The 17,368-nt window shown below is 39.1% G+C and overlaps 1 protein-coding gene across 1 annotated transcript in view; it reads left to right on the top strand.

Moving 5' to 3' along the window:
* Window positions 1-17,368, top strand: part of LOC141967154 (uncharacterized) — a 42,376-nt gene that overhangs the window by 10,697 nt on the left and 14,311 nt on the right. The window contains exons 2-9 of the mRNA XM_074920604.1: window positions 1,985-2,089; window positions 4,019-4,105; window positions 6,038-6,211; window positions 7,709-7,857; window positions 10,047-10,223; window positions 10,840-11,266; window positions 11,454-11,616; window positions 14,782-14,893. Of these exons, the coding sequence (XP_074776705.1) occupies window positions 1,985-2,089; window positions 4,019-4,105; window positions 6,038-6,211; window positions 7,709-7,857; window positions 10,047-10,223; window positions 10,840-11,266; window positions 11,454-11,616; window positions 14,782-14,893 (1,394 nt within the window). The remainder of the gene's footprint in view (window positions 1-1,984; window positions 2,090-4,018; window positions 4,106-6,037; window positions 6,212-7,708; window positions 7,858-10,046; window positions 10,224-10,839; window positions 11,267-11,453; window positions 11,617-14,781; window positions 14,894-17,368) is intronic.

Genomic DNA, 17,368 nt, shown 5'->3' with positions numbered 1-17,368 from the left:
GTAAATATATGGCCATTTAAAATTCAAATACAGAATGTGGAGGTCATTGTAGGAACCTTCTGTGCCTCAGCAAGTGTGAATGAATTATCAGACTGCTTTCATTCTTTCCTCACTGTTCACATTACTATTTGCAGCTGGGAGCTATGCCATAAGTTACCTTTATATTAGCATTGAAAATTCCAAGGCTTTAAAAACAAAATATTTCTTCTTCTTTTACTCCCAGTTTTATTTGTAGGCTGTAAAAACATACAACGTGTCTGTTGATCAGAAACTGGTTGAGATGTTGGAAATTCGGTAAGCTAAAGTGTGTTCTGTGTAGTGTGGCTTAGAAAAAGAGAGAACCTGTGGGTTTACTGGTCCCTGACCTCTGTGGTGTGACTGGTTATTTTGATGTTGCCCGTCACTTGTGCCAGGTGACTGTGGTGCTTGGTTGGGCGGAGAGGATCTTACTCTGGTGCAAGGCTGTGTTGCTGGGGTTTTCAGCAGCGAAGGGGCCGTGTCTGTGGAGAGCTGCAGGCGTGGGTAAAGCGAGCGGCTGGCCAGGACAGGGGGTGCTGGGGGTGGCAGAGCAGCTGCTGCCCTGCTGCCTGCTCTGCCTGCCTCCGAGGCCTGGGCAGCAGCTTGGGGGCTGCTGCTGGGGGCAGCAATCACCAGTCTCAGCGGGCAGCAGGACTGGCAGCCCTTGGGAGCCCCAATTTCTGCCCACCCTTGCCCCCGCCAGGGCAGCAGACCTGGCTCTCTAGGGACAGCTCTCTTAGGTCTTCACCTTCTTTTTCCTATGACGGGAACAGCAAAACCCACTCCAGGTCTTGGTGCCTCGTCCTTGGGGTAGCTAAATTCAGGTTTGCTTGCAACGCTGAGATGCTCTGAGCTGCCTTGCTCTCTCCTTGCTCTCCCGATGGCTGCAGCAACAGGGGTGGTGCAGGGGGGGGCCCGTTCCCTGAGACAATCCTGCTGTCCCTTCCCCTTGCTCCTGCACAGCCTGGGCAATGCTCCCGGGTGGGCTCTTCGCCTGGATGTCCGTGGTGGAAGAGTTTGAGCAGGATGATTTAAAAGAAAGATTTTACTGTAGTAACTTACCTCCTGGTGGTGAAGTCATTCTCCAGGGGGGTAGAAAACATTGTATATTGTGGCTAATTAAATTGTAGCTAAGCTGTTGGATAAAAAACCTCTCAAGTTCCTGAGCTCTGGTGGTAAAACTTAGACACTTCTTCTAAATTCCCAACCCTGCTACGTTGAGGAATGGATATCACACAAGGGAAGTCTTTGGTCTCTCTCAAAGGGAGGTTGTTTATTCCTCCTACAAAGTCTGTGAAAGAGCTTTACCAACAGTGTAAGCAGCTGTAGTTCTGGATCCCTGGTTACTCCGCTTGCCTTTTCTATTTGCTTGATTCCTGTTTGGCATTGTAATCCCCACCTGGTTCGCTTAAGAGTGACATAAATTTGTGTGTAAGCTTATTGACAGTGCAACCTCATTTTTTTTGAAAAAGGAAGGGGAAGTGCAATGCTGGCTTGTTCATGTGTTTAGGTAGGTTCACATGACAGCAGTACCCCGTACCAACACCAATTTTCCCCCCCTTCACCCTGAAAATTTTAAATGGTTCTGATTTTGCTTTCATGTTGTCTGTATGCAGTATTTGACACTAAGGATAAGACACCGGCAAGCATGCAAAATTGATGTTTACACTTCTTGCCAGATTTTCTAACTAAAAAAGATTTACTCCTGGCAGTTCTATCTCCAGATATTACCACCCCATCTTCTAAAATTGTAAAAGCCCCTGTATATTTGATATTTTGTGGACTCTTACCAGGTTTCAAAGGGAGGTTATATTTGCTGGGCATGTTGTCGATAGAACATAAAATATGAATGAAATTGTAATTTTATGGCAGATACCATAGCTGTAACTGTCACAAGCACTCCGTATCCTTAATAGCCAGATGAAAAAAACCTCTCTTGAAACATTTGATTGACTTTTTTTTCCAGTTAAACCAGGAAAAAATCCTCAAAATTATGAACATGGTGAAAAATAAAGAAGTGAGCATTGAAGGAGCTTTGCATTTGGCACAGAAAGAGGTGTATACTGAAAAGGTAAGGTTGCTCCTTTGATCTATTTTGCAAGAGATTCAAATGTATGAGCATGTTCTGGAAAGCCTGGTTGAACGTTAGGAGCATGTCTGTATTGCTTTCAAAGATGCAATCCCAACTTGTGCAAACATATACACTCCAGTTTATAACCAAATATGTCATGTACTAATGGCTAAGGCTGCCATGTAGCTGCTGCAGCTACACGGATGCCATTACCTGGATTAAGTAGTTTAAATCTAGATCAGATATATCCATACGAGTTTTGTTATGCTGAGTACAGCATCAGGTACCGTAACAATAAACATAGGGCAAAATCCTTGGTCTGATACTGTAAAGCACCTCAGGGAAATTATGGATCTAATCTCTGAGGGGTCTTCTAGTGTTGGGGCATGACTGGCCACCGTAAGAGGGTCTGACAACTCACTTTTATGCATAGCCACAAAAATGGCTGGCAACAAAATATTATAGAAAGCCTTGGCAAGTGTGACTTCAGTTCTAACATTGCCTATGGTTGGCTCGGACCTTCCATCAGGCAAAAGTAGTATCAGATGGCTTAAAACTGCTTTTAGGTCCTACAACAACACAGCTTTGCTGAGCCATAGGTCAATGAGACCAAGAGGTCTAGTCCAGAGTCCAGAGATTTCTTCAGTATCAGATTGAGATGCCAAAATTTCTTTTTTTCTACTGTTAAAACCTTCATCTCATCACTGACAATCAAGTGGAATGTTATCAAATGTCCATTTTATAGAAAGCATGGACGTCCTTTTCTGAGAAAAGTAGAAGTTGAAAATGGCGTGAGTGAAAATGGTGTGAGAATGAGGAGTATATTAATTGCGTGCATTAGTACAGTCAGCCTTCCGCTTCTTTCCATAATCCTTGTCCAGTATCTCTCTTATTGCAGTCTCTGTCCATCATCACCATAGAGGTGCCAGCAGTGAATTAGTTGGAGAAATTTTCACTATCTATTTCCCCTTCTGCTCTGGATATTTGAACCAGCATCCCTATGGGAGCACCTCCAGGAAACAGTGAAATCTTATGATGTGCTAATGACACAATCTGAAATTTTTTTGCATGGCAGGAACTGATAGTGATTTTGAGATAAACCTGGTGTTTTTTTTGAATTTTTAAAAACTTCCTGAACTGCTTCTTAACTTATTGGCTGGAAAGAAGTAGAATGAGAAGCAAAAATAAATACTAATAAAAAAGCGGCACAAGTTTTGCAGAAGGGCTGCAGTCAACAAAAATATTAAACTCAGCAGTGTAAGACTACATGGAAATATATTCTCAGAGTAAGAAGAGAAAGGGTTCCTTTTCCACTTCCTCCACATTAAAGTTTTTCTGATAGCTAATTATTAGAACTAAATCAAATTTAATATAGCTGGAACATGACCTTCCTTTGCCTGCATTTTCCTGAAGATTATAAAATTTGTAATTTTCCATGTACACAGTATAGCTACTGTAAGGGACCAGAAAGCAAATCGTATAACCTCGTAAAATATCAAGGAAAAAATATCTTCCATTTTACTGCACTGCATTCAAGGGTCTATAAATATTTTTCTTTAAAGTCATATATGGTTCTTGTTTGCCACTTAGCCCATTCAATAGACTGCTGTACTCATGTGTTTTGAAATGTGTTTAGTCCAATTCCATGGGCTCTTCTTCCCGTCTTTCTGCTTTCTGCCCTCCTTTTCACCTTCCATCCCAATCTGTGATTAATTCATTCGTTCAGAAGGCCTTATGGATATTTTGTCCTTGTGAAAATCAGGTCAGGAGGATGTTTCCATGTATCTCCATGTGAAGTTCTTCTGCAAAGCCTCCAGTGCTGTTTGAACACTGTTCACTGAGGAGATTTCACCTGAGAACACAATTGGATGTGGGTGGACAAAAATTAGCAGTGTTGGACATATTGCTGATTTCTGTTCTATTTTTCAGGATTCACAGGATTTGCTAACTGGCTCACAGTTTAACTTCATTATCTACAAATACAAACATTATCGGTGGCAGAAACGAATTCTGCAGGTAACTTTAAAAATTCTCACTTTTGAAGCAATATGTAAAAATATAGGGTGCTTAGGTTGCTTGGTAAACGTTAAGAGATAGGTCACAGAACCACAAGAATTTTTAAGCTATCGGAGAGGTATAAGATATCAAACAAACTTTCTACCTTTTACACCAGAAGTATTCTGGGGTAATAGCTGAAACACCCTCTACTGAGTCCCTGGGAGGGCTGCAGAATGGACTTGATGATCTAAGGTTATTTCACCTCTAAAAACCAGGATTTGTCTCAAAGATGATTGATTATGATAGGTTCTGCCTGGGGTTGTTCTTATTAGTTATTAATAGTAAATGCATACCAGTGATGTAGACATACTTAAATATGTCCCTTTTGACAGGACATCACTCCAACTGCACTCTCTAAAACCTCGGGAAGAAATGTTCCTGGGGATACTCAGAAGGTTCATTTGGCAGACTATGCATTTCAACTCTGGTTACTCTATCCTGTGAATTCTTTCTTTGACATTATGAACTCTTAAAGCTTTATTGACTTGCACAACATTAAAACAAACTTCTGTCAATAATGCCTGATGGTGATTCCATGAAGTCAGTAACAAAGGTTTCATATTGTTTCCAGGAACCTGGGTTTCACTGAATTCTTCCTGCAGTTTGGACAAAATTTGATAATGAGCAAGCTCAAATCGTACATGCTAGAGGGTGATTTTTTGTTTACTACATCTTAACTGTAGAAAGTATAATTTCCCTGTTTCCCTCAATATCCGCTGGTTTTTGTAATTAAAAGATTATTTATTTAGACATAAAGCTGATGGAAAAATGGAGAAAGCTATATTAGATGTGGAAGTTATTAGTCTGGGTATCTGGAGTAGTTTAATTCCAGTTCTCTAGTTACCAGAAGCCTTCAAAAGTCAGAGATACTAATAATGAGAATGGTTCTGCTCTGGAGATTTCCTGCTATAAGCAGAAGAGAGGGAAAGGCCGCGGTGTTAGCTTTTGGTTGGCATGGTCTGCACTATAGGAATGAAAGATGCCAAGAATCATTTATAACCAAAGGTAAATATCTAACTCAGGTGAGAGCTGAGACTCTTCTGAGTTTGTCTACTCTGTGGGCCACGTTCACTGAAGCTGGACGGTCAGATAATGTTCACATCTTACTGTATCAACAAAGCTGTTTCTGCTCGGCAGGGACTGACATGTAGAGCAGATACTAGAATCTGTCTGTACCAGTTTTTAACACTGCAGATGTAGATTGCGCAGTGGAAGAAGAATAATCTTATTTTGAAGCAACAATTTTCAATTTTTGTATCTGTGAAACAGCAATAAAATAACTTTACTGGCTATTATTGTAATTTTCTTCACCTATATGTGCACATATATGTGAATATATACACAGAGACAAAAAACCCCTGTGTAGATAAGATCTAAACCAAAACACAGTAATATTTATATCAGAAAGTAATCTCTCAATAGTATCCTCTTTTCCTGACACAGAAGCAGCTGTTATAAAAATAACCATCTTCATTTTAGTACTGGGGCATAGGTTGAACCAGTTAGTAATTGAATCTCTGCTGAGATGGTCGTGCCATTAGTTTGTGCTACCACTACTGCTGAATGGGAAGTTTTTGCACTGGGTTGTATAAGACAAGGAGAATTTAAAAAGAAATAATATTTTAGAGTGATAAATTGATGCGTATTCATCAAAAGAGATAGGGAAACACAGTTACAATAAATATCTGTTTGTTTTGCAACTAAAACAAATATAGTACAGTATCTTGATGATGGAATGTCATTTTTTATTCTGTTCATCAGCAAGATAGGTACATATTCTAAGCCAGCCCTTTATCTAAATGCCCTTGCATGGTAATATTGGGAATGCTGTCTTTCCCTTTCAATGCAGAGAAGCGATGTAGTCAAGTAATGAAGAACTTTCTATTCCAGATTGATTTCAATACAAAGACCATTTTTAACATTGAAAAAGGAATTATTAAGAAACAGTTCCCTTTCTCACAAGTCAAAGCCTGTGAAGATACTGAAAGGAGGCGCTTCAGTATTGTGTTTCATGGGCGACAAGATTATGAGCTGGAAGCAGTGTCTCTTGATGATAAAAGGAAGGTAAGTTTTTACAATGTCATAGACAGATTGCTATAAATAACAGCTAATGTTATGGTAGTACCCAGCAGGTCCCAATCATAAATAGGAATTGTTATGCTGTGCATTGTGCAAGCAAAGAAGTAGGTATGTCTTTATTCTGTGTATGATCATGCATAGAACAAAGGGAATGTGAGTTCAGGATGAAGTTTGGCCTTAGGATTTTGCCACAGTTCACTAGGACTGAAGAAGTAAAGCCAGCTCAAGATATGATAAGAAAGTGGATGCATTTCTTCAACTACACCTTCAGTGTAACTGGTCTGAGATTGTACTAAAACAAGGAAAATAAAACTGATGATGTGCGCAGTTGAAACTCAAACATTTCGAAGCAGTTTTTTTCTATATCTATATTTATTAAAATGCATGCTTTTAGGAAGGATGAATGAGGCCATCCTGATGCTGTGAAAACGACCTAGTAGTTCATTTTCTACCACCAAAATACTCCAAAATTTTAAAATTCAGAGGAAGACAGCTTAGGTACAAATTTGTTCAATTAAATGATTCAGTGTTGTAAGATTTTGTATGAATTGTTTCATTCTGAGGTCTCAGCTCCTTTTGAATTCTAGGTTCAATTAAATATTCGAAGCAGTGTAATTAGACTTTACACTGAAACTTGAGAAACTCGAGTTGTGACATTAGCACTAGTGTTTCACCTGGATGAAACTATCCCATGTGTTCAGGGGTAATCAAGTCTTGGAGTCTGTGTCCTCCCACTGCTGAGGTGCTGAAGCCAGCTGCACTATTTAGGTTGAGATACAAACTCAAAAAGCATGGAAGAGTTTTTGTATCCAGACTTCTCCCGTGACCCACTTTTAAGGGGATTTTTGCAGAAGAATTCGTTCCTTGCGAAACTTAATGGTTCACTCCACATGCAGAAACTCTTATTCCAGATGAACAGTACCTCATGGTTGATTAGCTTAATTTTCAAAGTAGATTACATTTAGCAGAAGACCTCAGACAAGTACATGTATTCTGTAGTAAGAACACTCAAATATGGCCCTGTATAACAAAAACAGTGCTTTAAATTCACACCCACCTTAATTCATGCTATTTTCAACTGTAGCCAAGCATTAATTTTTCTGCCAGGTGTGTTTGAGATTTCAAGCTAAATCAATCAAGTACTACTTGGGCTTGAACTGAGCTGAACAGAAACTTTGTCCTAGATTGCTTTGCATATGAATTAAAAAAGTAAAATTATGTTTTACAGTAACCCCTCCAGAATAAAATGATATTCTCCTTACACTGACAGGTTTAGAACTGTGGGCATAAATCCAAATTGCAGTTAAGTAGTTTAGCATCACAGAAAGACCCTATTTATTTTACATTCATTTATTTTACCTATTTGGATGCTGCTTATAGTGTTGTCTATCATTTTTATACTGGAAAAATCCCCCTATTAATGTCTTATTCAAAGGAATTAACATGGAAAATATACTCTCTCTGCTGCCACCTATTATGTAGATAACATATCTTCTGAGCAGAGTTATACAGAGCAATTCAAACAAGAGACCAGCAGAGTCCTGCTCGGGAAGACCTGCAGAATGTGACGTGATACATGAAGGACTGCTGGATTTGCAACAAAAGACTTTTATATCCACTGAATGGGTGAAGTACGAACTGCACTTTCATAGACCTCTGAGTTCTGGATTGTTGAAACAATTTCTGATCAATGCTTTAGGATTTTATTTACTGATCATAAATTAATTATTTAAATGCTTTTAAAAGTTAAAACTTAGATGCCAAATTTGCCTGCGATGAAAACATTTAAATTTAACTTTTAGTGCAATAGTGGTACCCAACAAAATGAAGTTGTGGTGTGTGCTAGAGACTGCTGTGTGTGTTACTAACACAGATACAATGGTGATGGTGCTCAGAGTGATTTTAATGGTGGAACTCCTTTATGTTTGCCTCTTTATTATAATTTTGCCCCATTATCAGTCACAAGGAAAAGGAGAAAAAGACTGGCAAAACAGATAAGGAGTATAGGAGTCCTGCTAGAGAACATTGACTCACACTGACCAATTGGCTGTCCCCAAATTTGTAATTTGTTCTCGTAATGTTCTGAACTTCCCTCCTGCGGGGTGACCAACCATGGTGGCCTAATGGGGTGATGGTTTCAGAGACAGGAATCGTTATTTGGTAGGAAATGGACAGTCACCACCATTTCATTCAGCCCCTAACCCATCGCAGATAAGCATGACTTCTGCTTCTGCTATTCTATTACTGAACTAGTGAACAAGCTACAATGTTTTTACATACTTTGCTACCCATCCTACAGACAACCCAACTTTCCTCTGAGCTAGCTCCTAAAATACCTGAAAATTGCTTATACTATCAGAGGAGAGAGACAAAAATATGTCTAGCAAAAACTAACGAGAAAAAATTTAACATTGTTATTATCTGCACAGGGCAATTATCTCAAAAGACTTCACAGTTCACAGAAAATGATTTTAATTGTTTTTAAAAGGCTACCACTGTATGTCTTGTAAACGCTATCCTCAAGTGTGTCCCAGGATTTGTTACCTTGCAACATTTAACAAGTTTGTTAACAAACAAAAATTGATTTTTATTTATCTTGTGAAGCAAAGCCCTTGTTGCTTTCTTCTTGATATTAATCCTCTCTTTTTTAATTTTTTTTTTGGCAAAGTAAATAATGGTGGAAACATCTGGAGATCCGATTAAACTATAAGTCCCTGCTTTAAAGAAAGGAGAGATCAATATAACTGCCAGCTCCATTAAACAATTCTTATCACTTTGACTGTTTATGTGGGAATAGATGCAATTTATATTTTATGTTTAATTCTTCTACAGCAACTAAACTCATTTAAATTCCTCATAGAACACCTTAATCAACTAGCCACACCTTGAAGAGATAGTGGAAGAAAAGAAAGGTGTGATAGAACTGTCAGAATGATAAAGAAATGTTGTAACCCTCAAGAAAAATGAGAATGCAAATGCTTAAATAAGAATAAAAAAAACATACAGTAAAAACCCCGCTTGCTGTTGAATGTGGGACCTTTGTTATATGCAGCAGAGCAGAATCCTAGAGGAGAGACTGAAGCAGAAGATTCTGCTGCAATAGAAGCTGTGTATGGCCAGGCGATTTCTGCCAGGGTTGATTTTTCATTTAAATAGGTAATACCCAAAATTTGGCTCAGTCACTTCTGAGGAACAGAATACTTTGAGTCTTTCCTGCCAAGTGAATTGTGGGAATGAGGGGGGACCAGGATCAGTCCTCATGGATTAGGAGCACTCAGAGAGGCATTTCCAAGGGGGACACTTACTGAACTATAAGGCTGGGCACTAAGTTATATTATGGGGACTTATTTATAGCTTGGTGGCAGTGAAACCTGGAAGACATGGAAACAGTGAAGCCTTTGCTGTATTATGTGCTGCTCAGTCAGATAGTGTATCCCTTTAAAAGCTCATAATCCAGGAGACCCACCATCCCAAACGGGAGGAATAAATGGAGTGGGAGGGACAGAGCATGGCTAACAAATTAAGAGGACTTGGGTGATTCTTAGTTGCTATTCAGATATCCTTAGTTTTAACACTCTCATTAGGCATGGCAGGCTGGAAATTCATATTTTATGTCACAGTTTAGTTATGTGTCAGATGAGAATAAGAAGCCCTTATCCCAAAGGTTTTATGCTTTAGTATTGATACTTTTTGAGTGTTCCATGGAAGATGCTATAGACATTTGGAGACTTATTGACATTAGAAAATACTTTAACAAAGGCAAGGCTTGTGTAAATGAGCAGTCAGTGAATGAACTGTATCTCTATTCCTTGTCCTTCAGGTACTTGGTACAACTACGTGAAGGAGAATTGACTTTATATTGCATAGGTCTGGGAGGACAGAACAAGACTGCAGACCCTATAACAGATACAATTAATTTGTCAGGTGGTAATGTGAGTGTCAGCAAGGAGAATGGATGCAGTACCTTTTCAGTTCAGACCAAAGAACACAATTATTTGTAAGTATAGTTGGTAATTAATAATTTGTTAAAGCAGAACAACTGAAAACAAGGTCAAGCAACAGAGAGTCTCAATGTCTCATGACAAAATACGACAGTGGAGAAATGAGGCCATCAGAATTATACAGATAACACCTCCCCTCGTTATGCACTGATTTGATGACTCTTTTAAGGAGGAATCAAAAGTACCATATTGTGGAATTGAGAAGATACATTGAAATACTGCCCACAAAGACTTGTCTAGTTGCCCTGTCAGGAGCCAATGAAGAGATGTATCATTCAGTTTGATAGGACAAATGTGTGAACAGGTTCGGACTAGGTTGTGCAACAAGCATGGTAAGATGTAGCACATCGTTCACCTTCCCCCAAGGTGGAGAAGAGGAATTACGAGGTAACTGCACCACAAAGTCAATATATGGCAAAACTTCAGCTCTCTAACCTTAGACACGTAAGCAATTAACTCTGTCTGAAAAGGTCAGAGTCAGCAGCTCTGGGCTCCTTTGACAAGTAAAGCTGCTGAACATTATTCTGCTTAAATAACAAATATCTGTGGCTGTATTAGTCAGCATGTTATTTACACTTCCCTGCATTTATATATGACATTCTTAAATTTCAGGTTTCGAATACCCTTTACTGTCCAAAATAACAGGGCAGAAGATGTTAGCAAGCTCCATAATGAGTGGGTGTCTCTCATAGAAAGGTACTGCCCGCTGTGTAATGGTGCCTCACTGCCTCAGGAGGGATCTCAAGGATGCACCTCCTCCGAAGCTGATTATGAGGATTTTACTGTACCTCTGAATGAGCAGAAAGAGGAGGCTCTCCACTTTGGCGTGAGTTCTGCAACAACCAGTCTGAACAAGTCTTCAAGCCCCCAGACAAAGCCTGCAGAGGGGGAAGGGGTCCCAGCATCACCATCTCTTCTACCTCCCATAAGTGAGGCAGAGATACCACCAGCCCCACCTGCATTCCTGCAGCCCTGCAGCCTCTCTCCATCGACAAAAAGAACTAAAGCCTTTCACTGGGATGTTGTTCCTTGCGATAAGGTGAGGATGAAAATGATGGTGGCTGTTAAAGAAAATAAATAAATAGTAGCCTGTATTACATGTATAGTTATCATAAAAGTACAGCTGTGACACAAAACAATCTGGATGCCTTTCTGTAAGTTTGGATGGAACAAAGTGACTCTGTTCTTTTGGCTCTTTGTTTACCCTGTCACTCCTATATTTTTAGATTCAAAAATCTGTCTGGGGATCATGTGACCCATGCAAGAAAAAAATAGACGTATCCAGACTCTGTGATCAGTTCCAGATCCAGGACATGGCAGTATTTTCAGGCAATGAACCTTCAGTGAATCAACACATCATGTTAGATCGAAAAGTTGCACATAACTTCAGTAAGTGTAATAATAACTGTGTACTCCTATCTGGAAGCCTGGGATGAACACTGCATGCATTTTCTATTTGTAATTTCTGTCATTCGATAGGCAAAGGAGACAAGCTTGTGTCTAAATCATCTTCTAACTCAGTGTTGCTCTACTCATTTATAAAAATAGACCTCATGGCTCAGATTCTCTAAATGTGGTTCCTAATGATGCAGAGTAGAAGCACCAAGCTTCTCCTCATGTACAAAACATGCTGATGTGCTATCGAGCTGTGATGCTGTTGTCTTAGCGCAGACATGTAAAATCATGTGTGATGCCTGTGAAATCAATGTTAAGACTCTGACTTCAAAGACTTCTCAAATTTTGTGGGCTGTGAACAGAAACAGGTTGGTAGCTGGCACTTTGACTACTGTGCTCAGTCTCTCTCTTGCATTGCGTTCAAGAATATTCATGTAGGTGTAGATGGGTTGGTGTAAGAATCCTTTGAGAGAGCCACAAGTCAGGTCACAGGAACCTTTCTCTGGCCAGTAGCTTAGAAGACTGTGAATGCCTGTCCTGAATGATCATGAACAGGATCCTTCCCTCTCATATCTCAGGTATGATTCTGCCAAAGGCCTGACCTAGAACAGTCTTTCACAGTTAATGAAGCAGTTCAACACATAGTTCTGGTCTTACTAATAAAATGATGTAAAGGTCTTTCAGTTACTTTGATGAGAAGTAGTAGACATTAAAGGAGCAAGAGTAATTGTTCTCCAAAGACTACTCTGATTTCTAGTACAGAAATGGCTTTCCAAAAAAGTTCTATAACCTAGTTCTCTTAAGAAACATTACACACGTAAAGAACTTGGGGCAGTTAGTTCTGAATTTTAATGATTTCATCTTTACAAATATTGATAAGAAAGAATATACTTTGGAGATTGTGTAAATTTTTAATTGGGAACTGTAAATGGAGATAACTTGTTGGAATTATTGCATCTATTGACTAACAATTTGAAGCATTAAAAGGAAGGGAGTGACACGAAAGTGAAGTTGCAGATAAAAAGAATCCTGTAATAGCACTTTTATCTACTAAATTATTGCAATTTCTTTGAGGAAATCTATTTCTTTTGGTTTGCAAATAGCAGCATTCTTTCTTTTGATCCTAGTCTTCTTACAACTTTTTTCATTGAGACATTATACATCAGTTTCTTAATCTAATACTTAAAGTCCCATCAGTGAGATTTTTGGCACATACTTATTGTAATGGACATTACTTAGATCAGAAGTTAATTTGATCCTGAGAATTCTGATTAATCTTCCTGCAAGTGCTGCAAACCACAGGTCTTAAATTAACGAATAAAAAGATGAAGCTCCAAAATGCCAGTAGGTTAAAATTTCCTGAGAATTTGAGTGGGTTTCTGAACATAAGAGAAAAAAGAGAGTTCTGGGAGAAGATCTGCACACTAAATTCAAACCCAATGTATGAGAAAATTGAAATAAAAGCTAAGTTGTCGCGTGGCTTCTTGTAGACAAAATAAGTTCCTGCTATACAGAGGTATACACCTATACAAAGGTATTCTGCTATACAGGTATCAGAGAGACAAGGAAAACATCCTCAGATTTCTGATTAAGAAGATTTTGGAGACACTATAATGTATATGTTAATCCAAGAATGTGGGATCTAGTGGGTGAAAAACTGTCTTAGGAGTCAAAATACCAGCTTCTGTGGCTTGATTGGTGCCTGTCACTCTCTCTGAGACCTAGTTTCCCAGACATACAATCCTTATTTTGCCTAGGAAAATACCTTGGCAAAATCCGATGACTAGAATTTATTCAGCAGCTGATTTCAACTACTGGAAACAGTTACAGAAATATAAAATATTTTGTAGATAGGTTGTGGAAATTTTAAACCCAACATTTTACTGTGAGTTATTCGCTCTGTTGTGGTCTGTAGACATGACCCCAACTGAAGAGATACATGGTTTAAAAGGCATAGGGAAGCAAAAGATATAAGGCATAAAAAGCATAAGAAGGAAAAAGGGAAGATTCTGCTAGGCTTAGCAATAAAGCTGGATCTTATAACAAAATTAAAAGGGTGGAAAGAGTGTCAGAGGAAGAATAAATGGTATATACTCCATTGGCCAACAGTCTCCTGAGAAACATTAATAGCTGATTTGGTCCACAGCAAGTTCCTATAACCTGAAAAACTCTGATCCCTTTTAGAACTGGAGGGGGATGAAAAAAAAAGGTAAATCATACACATCCTTCCTGAATTCTCCTTCCCAATCCCCTTGTGCTGCTCAGAGTTCTGTTGTAGCAGAGACTCTAGGACAAGTTTCATGACAACAATGTGAAGCATTAAAACCTTTTTGCTTTCTCTGCTGATGCCCTCTGTTCACTTCCTTGTGTTTCCTTTTTACCTTCATCCTTTGGTAACGATGATGGAGGCAGTAATTAAAGAATAACTGGCAAGACAAAGTATTTTTTTTGGGGGAGCAGCAAATGTTTCTTCACCTGTTTGGGGAAGAGATGTCTTATTTCCATTTTCCTATCATAATCCTATCATATTATGAGCCAGCCCCATGCCAGCACAGAAATCTTAAACATTACAAAAACTCTTAATCAGATGTTAGGCAGTGTGGAAGAAGCGAGCGCTTCTGTTTCCCAGGTTGCCTTCATCTGGGAGTAATTTTTCTTGCGAGCACTTCTGTTTCCCAGGTTGCCTTCATCCGGGAGTAATTTTTCTTGCATGGACTCTAGCTACCTTCTTTTGAACCCTGGAAATTAAAGCAAGTAAACAAAATCAAAACAAATGGAAAATTTAATTTCTTTAACTTTCAAAATATTATAATATGCCAATACATTGTACTGTTATTTGGAAAAAAATATCTTGACTATTGAGCTGAGTACAAGAAAAATATCTATGAGCAAGTACTTGAGTACCTTCTGATAGCAGTAAGTTGGTAGTTCTCTCTCAAGCATTGATTATGGTCTGACAGAAATATATTTTTGCTTGACTACTGCTATGTATATTTAAAGAAAATATGAAGACTGAGTTTTTGCCTTAGCATTAGCAGCTACTAAGTGTTTTGGGTTTTTTCTTTTTTTAAATCTGGAAATTAAATCTGAAATGTTTTGGTGATTTTTCCTTCCCTTGAACATTTTCTTCCAAGTAATCTAAGAATCATTTTCCTCCAGACATTTTTCTTAAAAGTTTCCGTATAAAACCAAGTGAGCTGAAAGAAAAACTATACATTATACATGAAGAGAATGGTGGACTTACAGATGAGCAGATTACAGCACTGAGAAGGTAATCTTTGGGGTTCAATTGTTTGTTTATAATATATGCTACCTTTCGGAGAAAGCATAATCTCCTGTAAATAATGTGAAGTCCAGGAAAGATGCTACTGTGAGATTGGATCTATCCTGACTGTGAATAGAAAATTAGGGTTTCACACAGAAATCTCAGTTCTTGCCACTGAGATTTTAGAGTATGTCCCCAAAATATCACTTTTCCTCATGTTGTGTAGGAAAGGGGATTGCAAGAAATGACAGCAAATCCAACATGATTTTGTGAACTGGTTACAAGGGGAAGAGTTAGTAAAAGAATAAATTGTGGCAGTGAGCAGGTGTAACTTAATGAGAAAATTTTATAACATCTCTTACTACAGCCTTACTGTCTATTGTGGGATCAGAAACGAGGAAACAAAAGGAATCCTGTTCCCTATATAAAATTGGTTTACAGAAGGAGGAAGCCAGACAAGTGTTAAGGGGGTTTCATGGGATAATGGGATATTAAGAATATAGCTATTTCTGAGTGGCAGAGATTTGTGGGTTTAAAGCAGAATGCAAATTTCGGTATCTTAAAAAAAAATTGAATTCCTATATGGAGAGAAGTAGATTTCAGGAGTGTAAGCAAATTATTGGCATGTGAAATTTGTAGGAACTGGATTGGATTTCTTTGAATAGTTTAAGACCGAAAGAAAGGAAAGAAGTGGAATCCTAGAGTAGTGTCCATTATATATCCCAGTCCCCATGTGATACCTATACCTTTTCATTAGACACTTGCGTATGAAAATTTGGTGTGAAATTGTTTTTTGCTTCAAAATGAGAAAATATTTGAGTGTTTTGCTAGAGTGAGCTTGGAGAAAGATGTTGCTGGCAAAGAAAGTGAGGAAGTAAATCAATTTTGCTGCCAATGTGTGTACTTCTTGTGGAATGAGTTTAATTCTGGCCTCAAAATCCTGATCCTAATCAGTACATCAACAGTAATTTTAAAGTCTGCAGAATCATGTCTGCATTTAGGAAGTGATGGGAACCTGAAGAAGAGACAGGTAACATATGGAATTAATGTCATTATGTGAGATTGCTTGTACAAAGCTTGCCTGAATTATGAATCCATATGGACAAGACACTGAATATTTAAATGTTTTCAAATCATAGAACAGTTTGGCTTGGAAGGAACCTCCAATGATCATCTAGTCCAACCCCTCCGCAATGAGCAGGAGCATCTTCAACTAAATCAGGTTGCTCAGAGCCCCATCCAACCTGACCTTGAGTGGTTCCAGGGACGGGGCATCTGCCACCGCTCTGGGCAACCTGTGCCAGTGTTTCACCACCCTTGTGGTAAAAAATTTCTTCCTTATACCTACTCTGAGTCTACCCTCTTTCAGTTTAAAACCATTATCCCTTGTCCTATTGCAACAGGCCCTACTAAAAAGTTTGTCCCTGTTTTTCTTACGAGCCCCCTTTAAGTACTGAAAGGCCACACTAAGGTGTCCCTGGAGCCTTCTCCAGCCTGAACAACCCCAGCTCTCTGGGCCTGCCCACATAGGAGAGGTGTTCCACCCCTTTGATCACTTTTGTGTCCCTACTCTGGACCTGCTCCAACAGTTCCATGTCTTGCCTTTGCTGTGGGGACTCTAGAGCTGGACAGAAGGTACCAGTGCTCCGGAGAGTGTCTGTGCTGCTCCAGTGCTTTACCAGTTACACCCCGCATGGGTCTGCAGCAGATTATGAGCTGGTGAAAGGTGTACGGCCCCACTGAAGGTAATGGAGCTCTGTTGCCTTTCAAAAGGTGACCTTAAAGGCTTCAGTCAAAATAGAAAGATCTTACTGCAGTAGTACAGTTTCTAATTGCAGTGGTGGAATTGGTCAGGAGATAATTGCAGTGGAATGTCTTGGACATCAAGAGTGCTCTCCAGTTACTCACATGGCTGTCTCTGGGGAAACTAATGGTTGGAGCTGGCAGAAGTGAGGGAATGCCTCCAGTCCGGCAGCACGGCAGAGTGCTTGAGGCTGGCCATCCCCATTTACGAGTGCAGCCTCGGCTCACATCTCTGTTTGGAGGAAAATACTGAACACACTCTGTTCAAGACCTAATACAGCTCTGCAGATTCAGTCCAGGATCTCTGCATTGTTGAAATTAGTGTAACACCACTGAGATCACTGATTTATAGCATCTGGGCTCTTTGCCATCAGACAATAATAGCAATAATAATGATGGCAATGAAACTTGAAAGATTTTATTTTTTCCTTGAAGATTTCAGAGTCTTCCTTTGATAAGAATAATGCTGAGGAAATTTTTCTAGCAATGGAATGTGTAAGAGACATTGGAGGCTGCATTGCTGTGTGCTATATAGGATCAAGGATTCTGTTCCTGGGATTCTTATTTATTGCCAAAATCTAGGCATGAATGTACAAATGTTGTAGTGAAAGGAAGCTTATTTTTCCCACCTGAACAGTTTAAAAAAAGTTACTGAAATAGATGAGATGCATTGCAGAG

The sequence above is a fragment of the Athene noctua genome, chromosome 16 (genome assembly GCF_965140245.1).
Source record: "Athene noctua chromosome 16, bAthNoc1.hap1.1, whole genome shotgun sequence".
Lineage (NCBI taxonomy): Eukaryota > Metazoa > Chordata > Aves > Strigiformes > Strigidae > Athene > Athene noctua.
The sequence above is the reverse complement of the archived record's forward strand: the minus strand, read 5'-3'. Positions and strand labels throughout refer to the sequence as shown.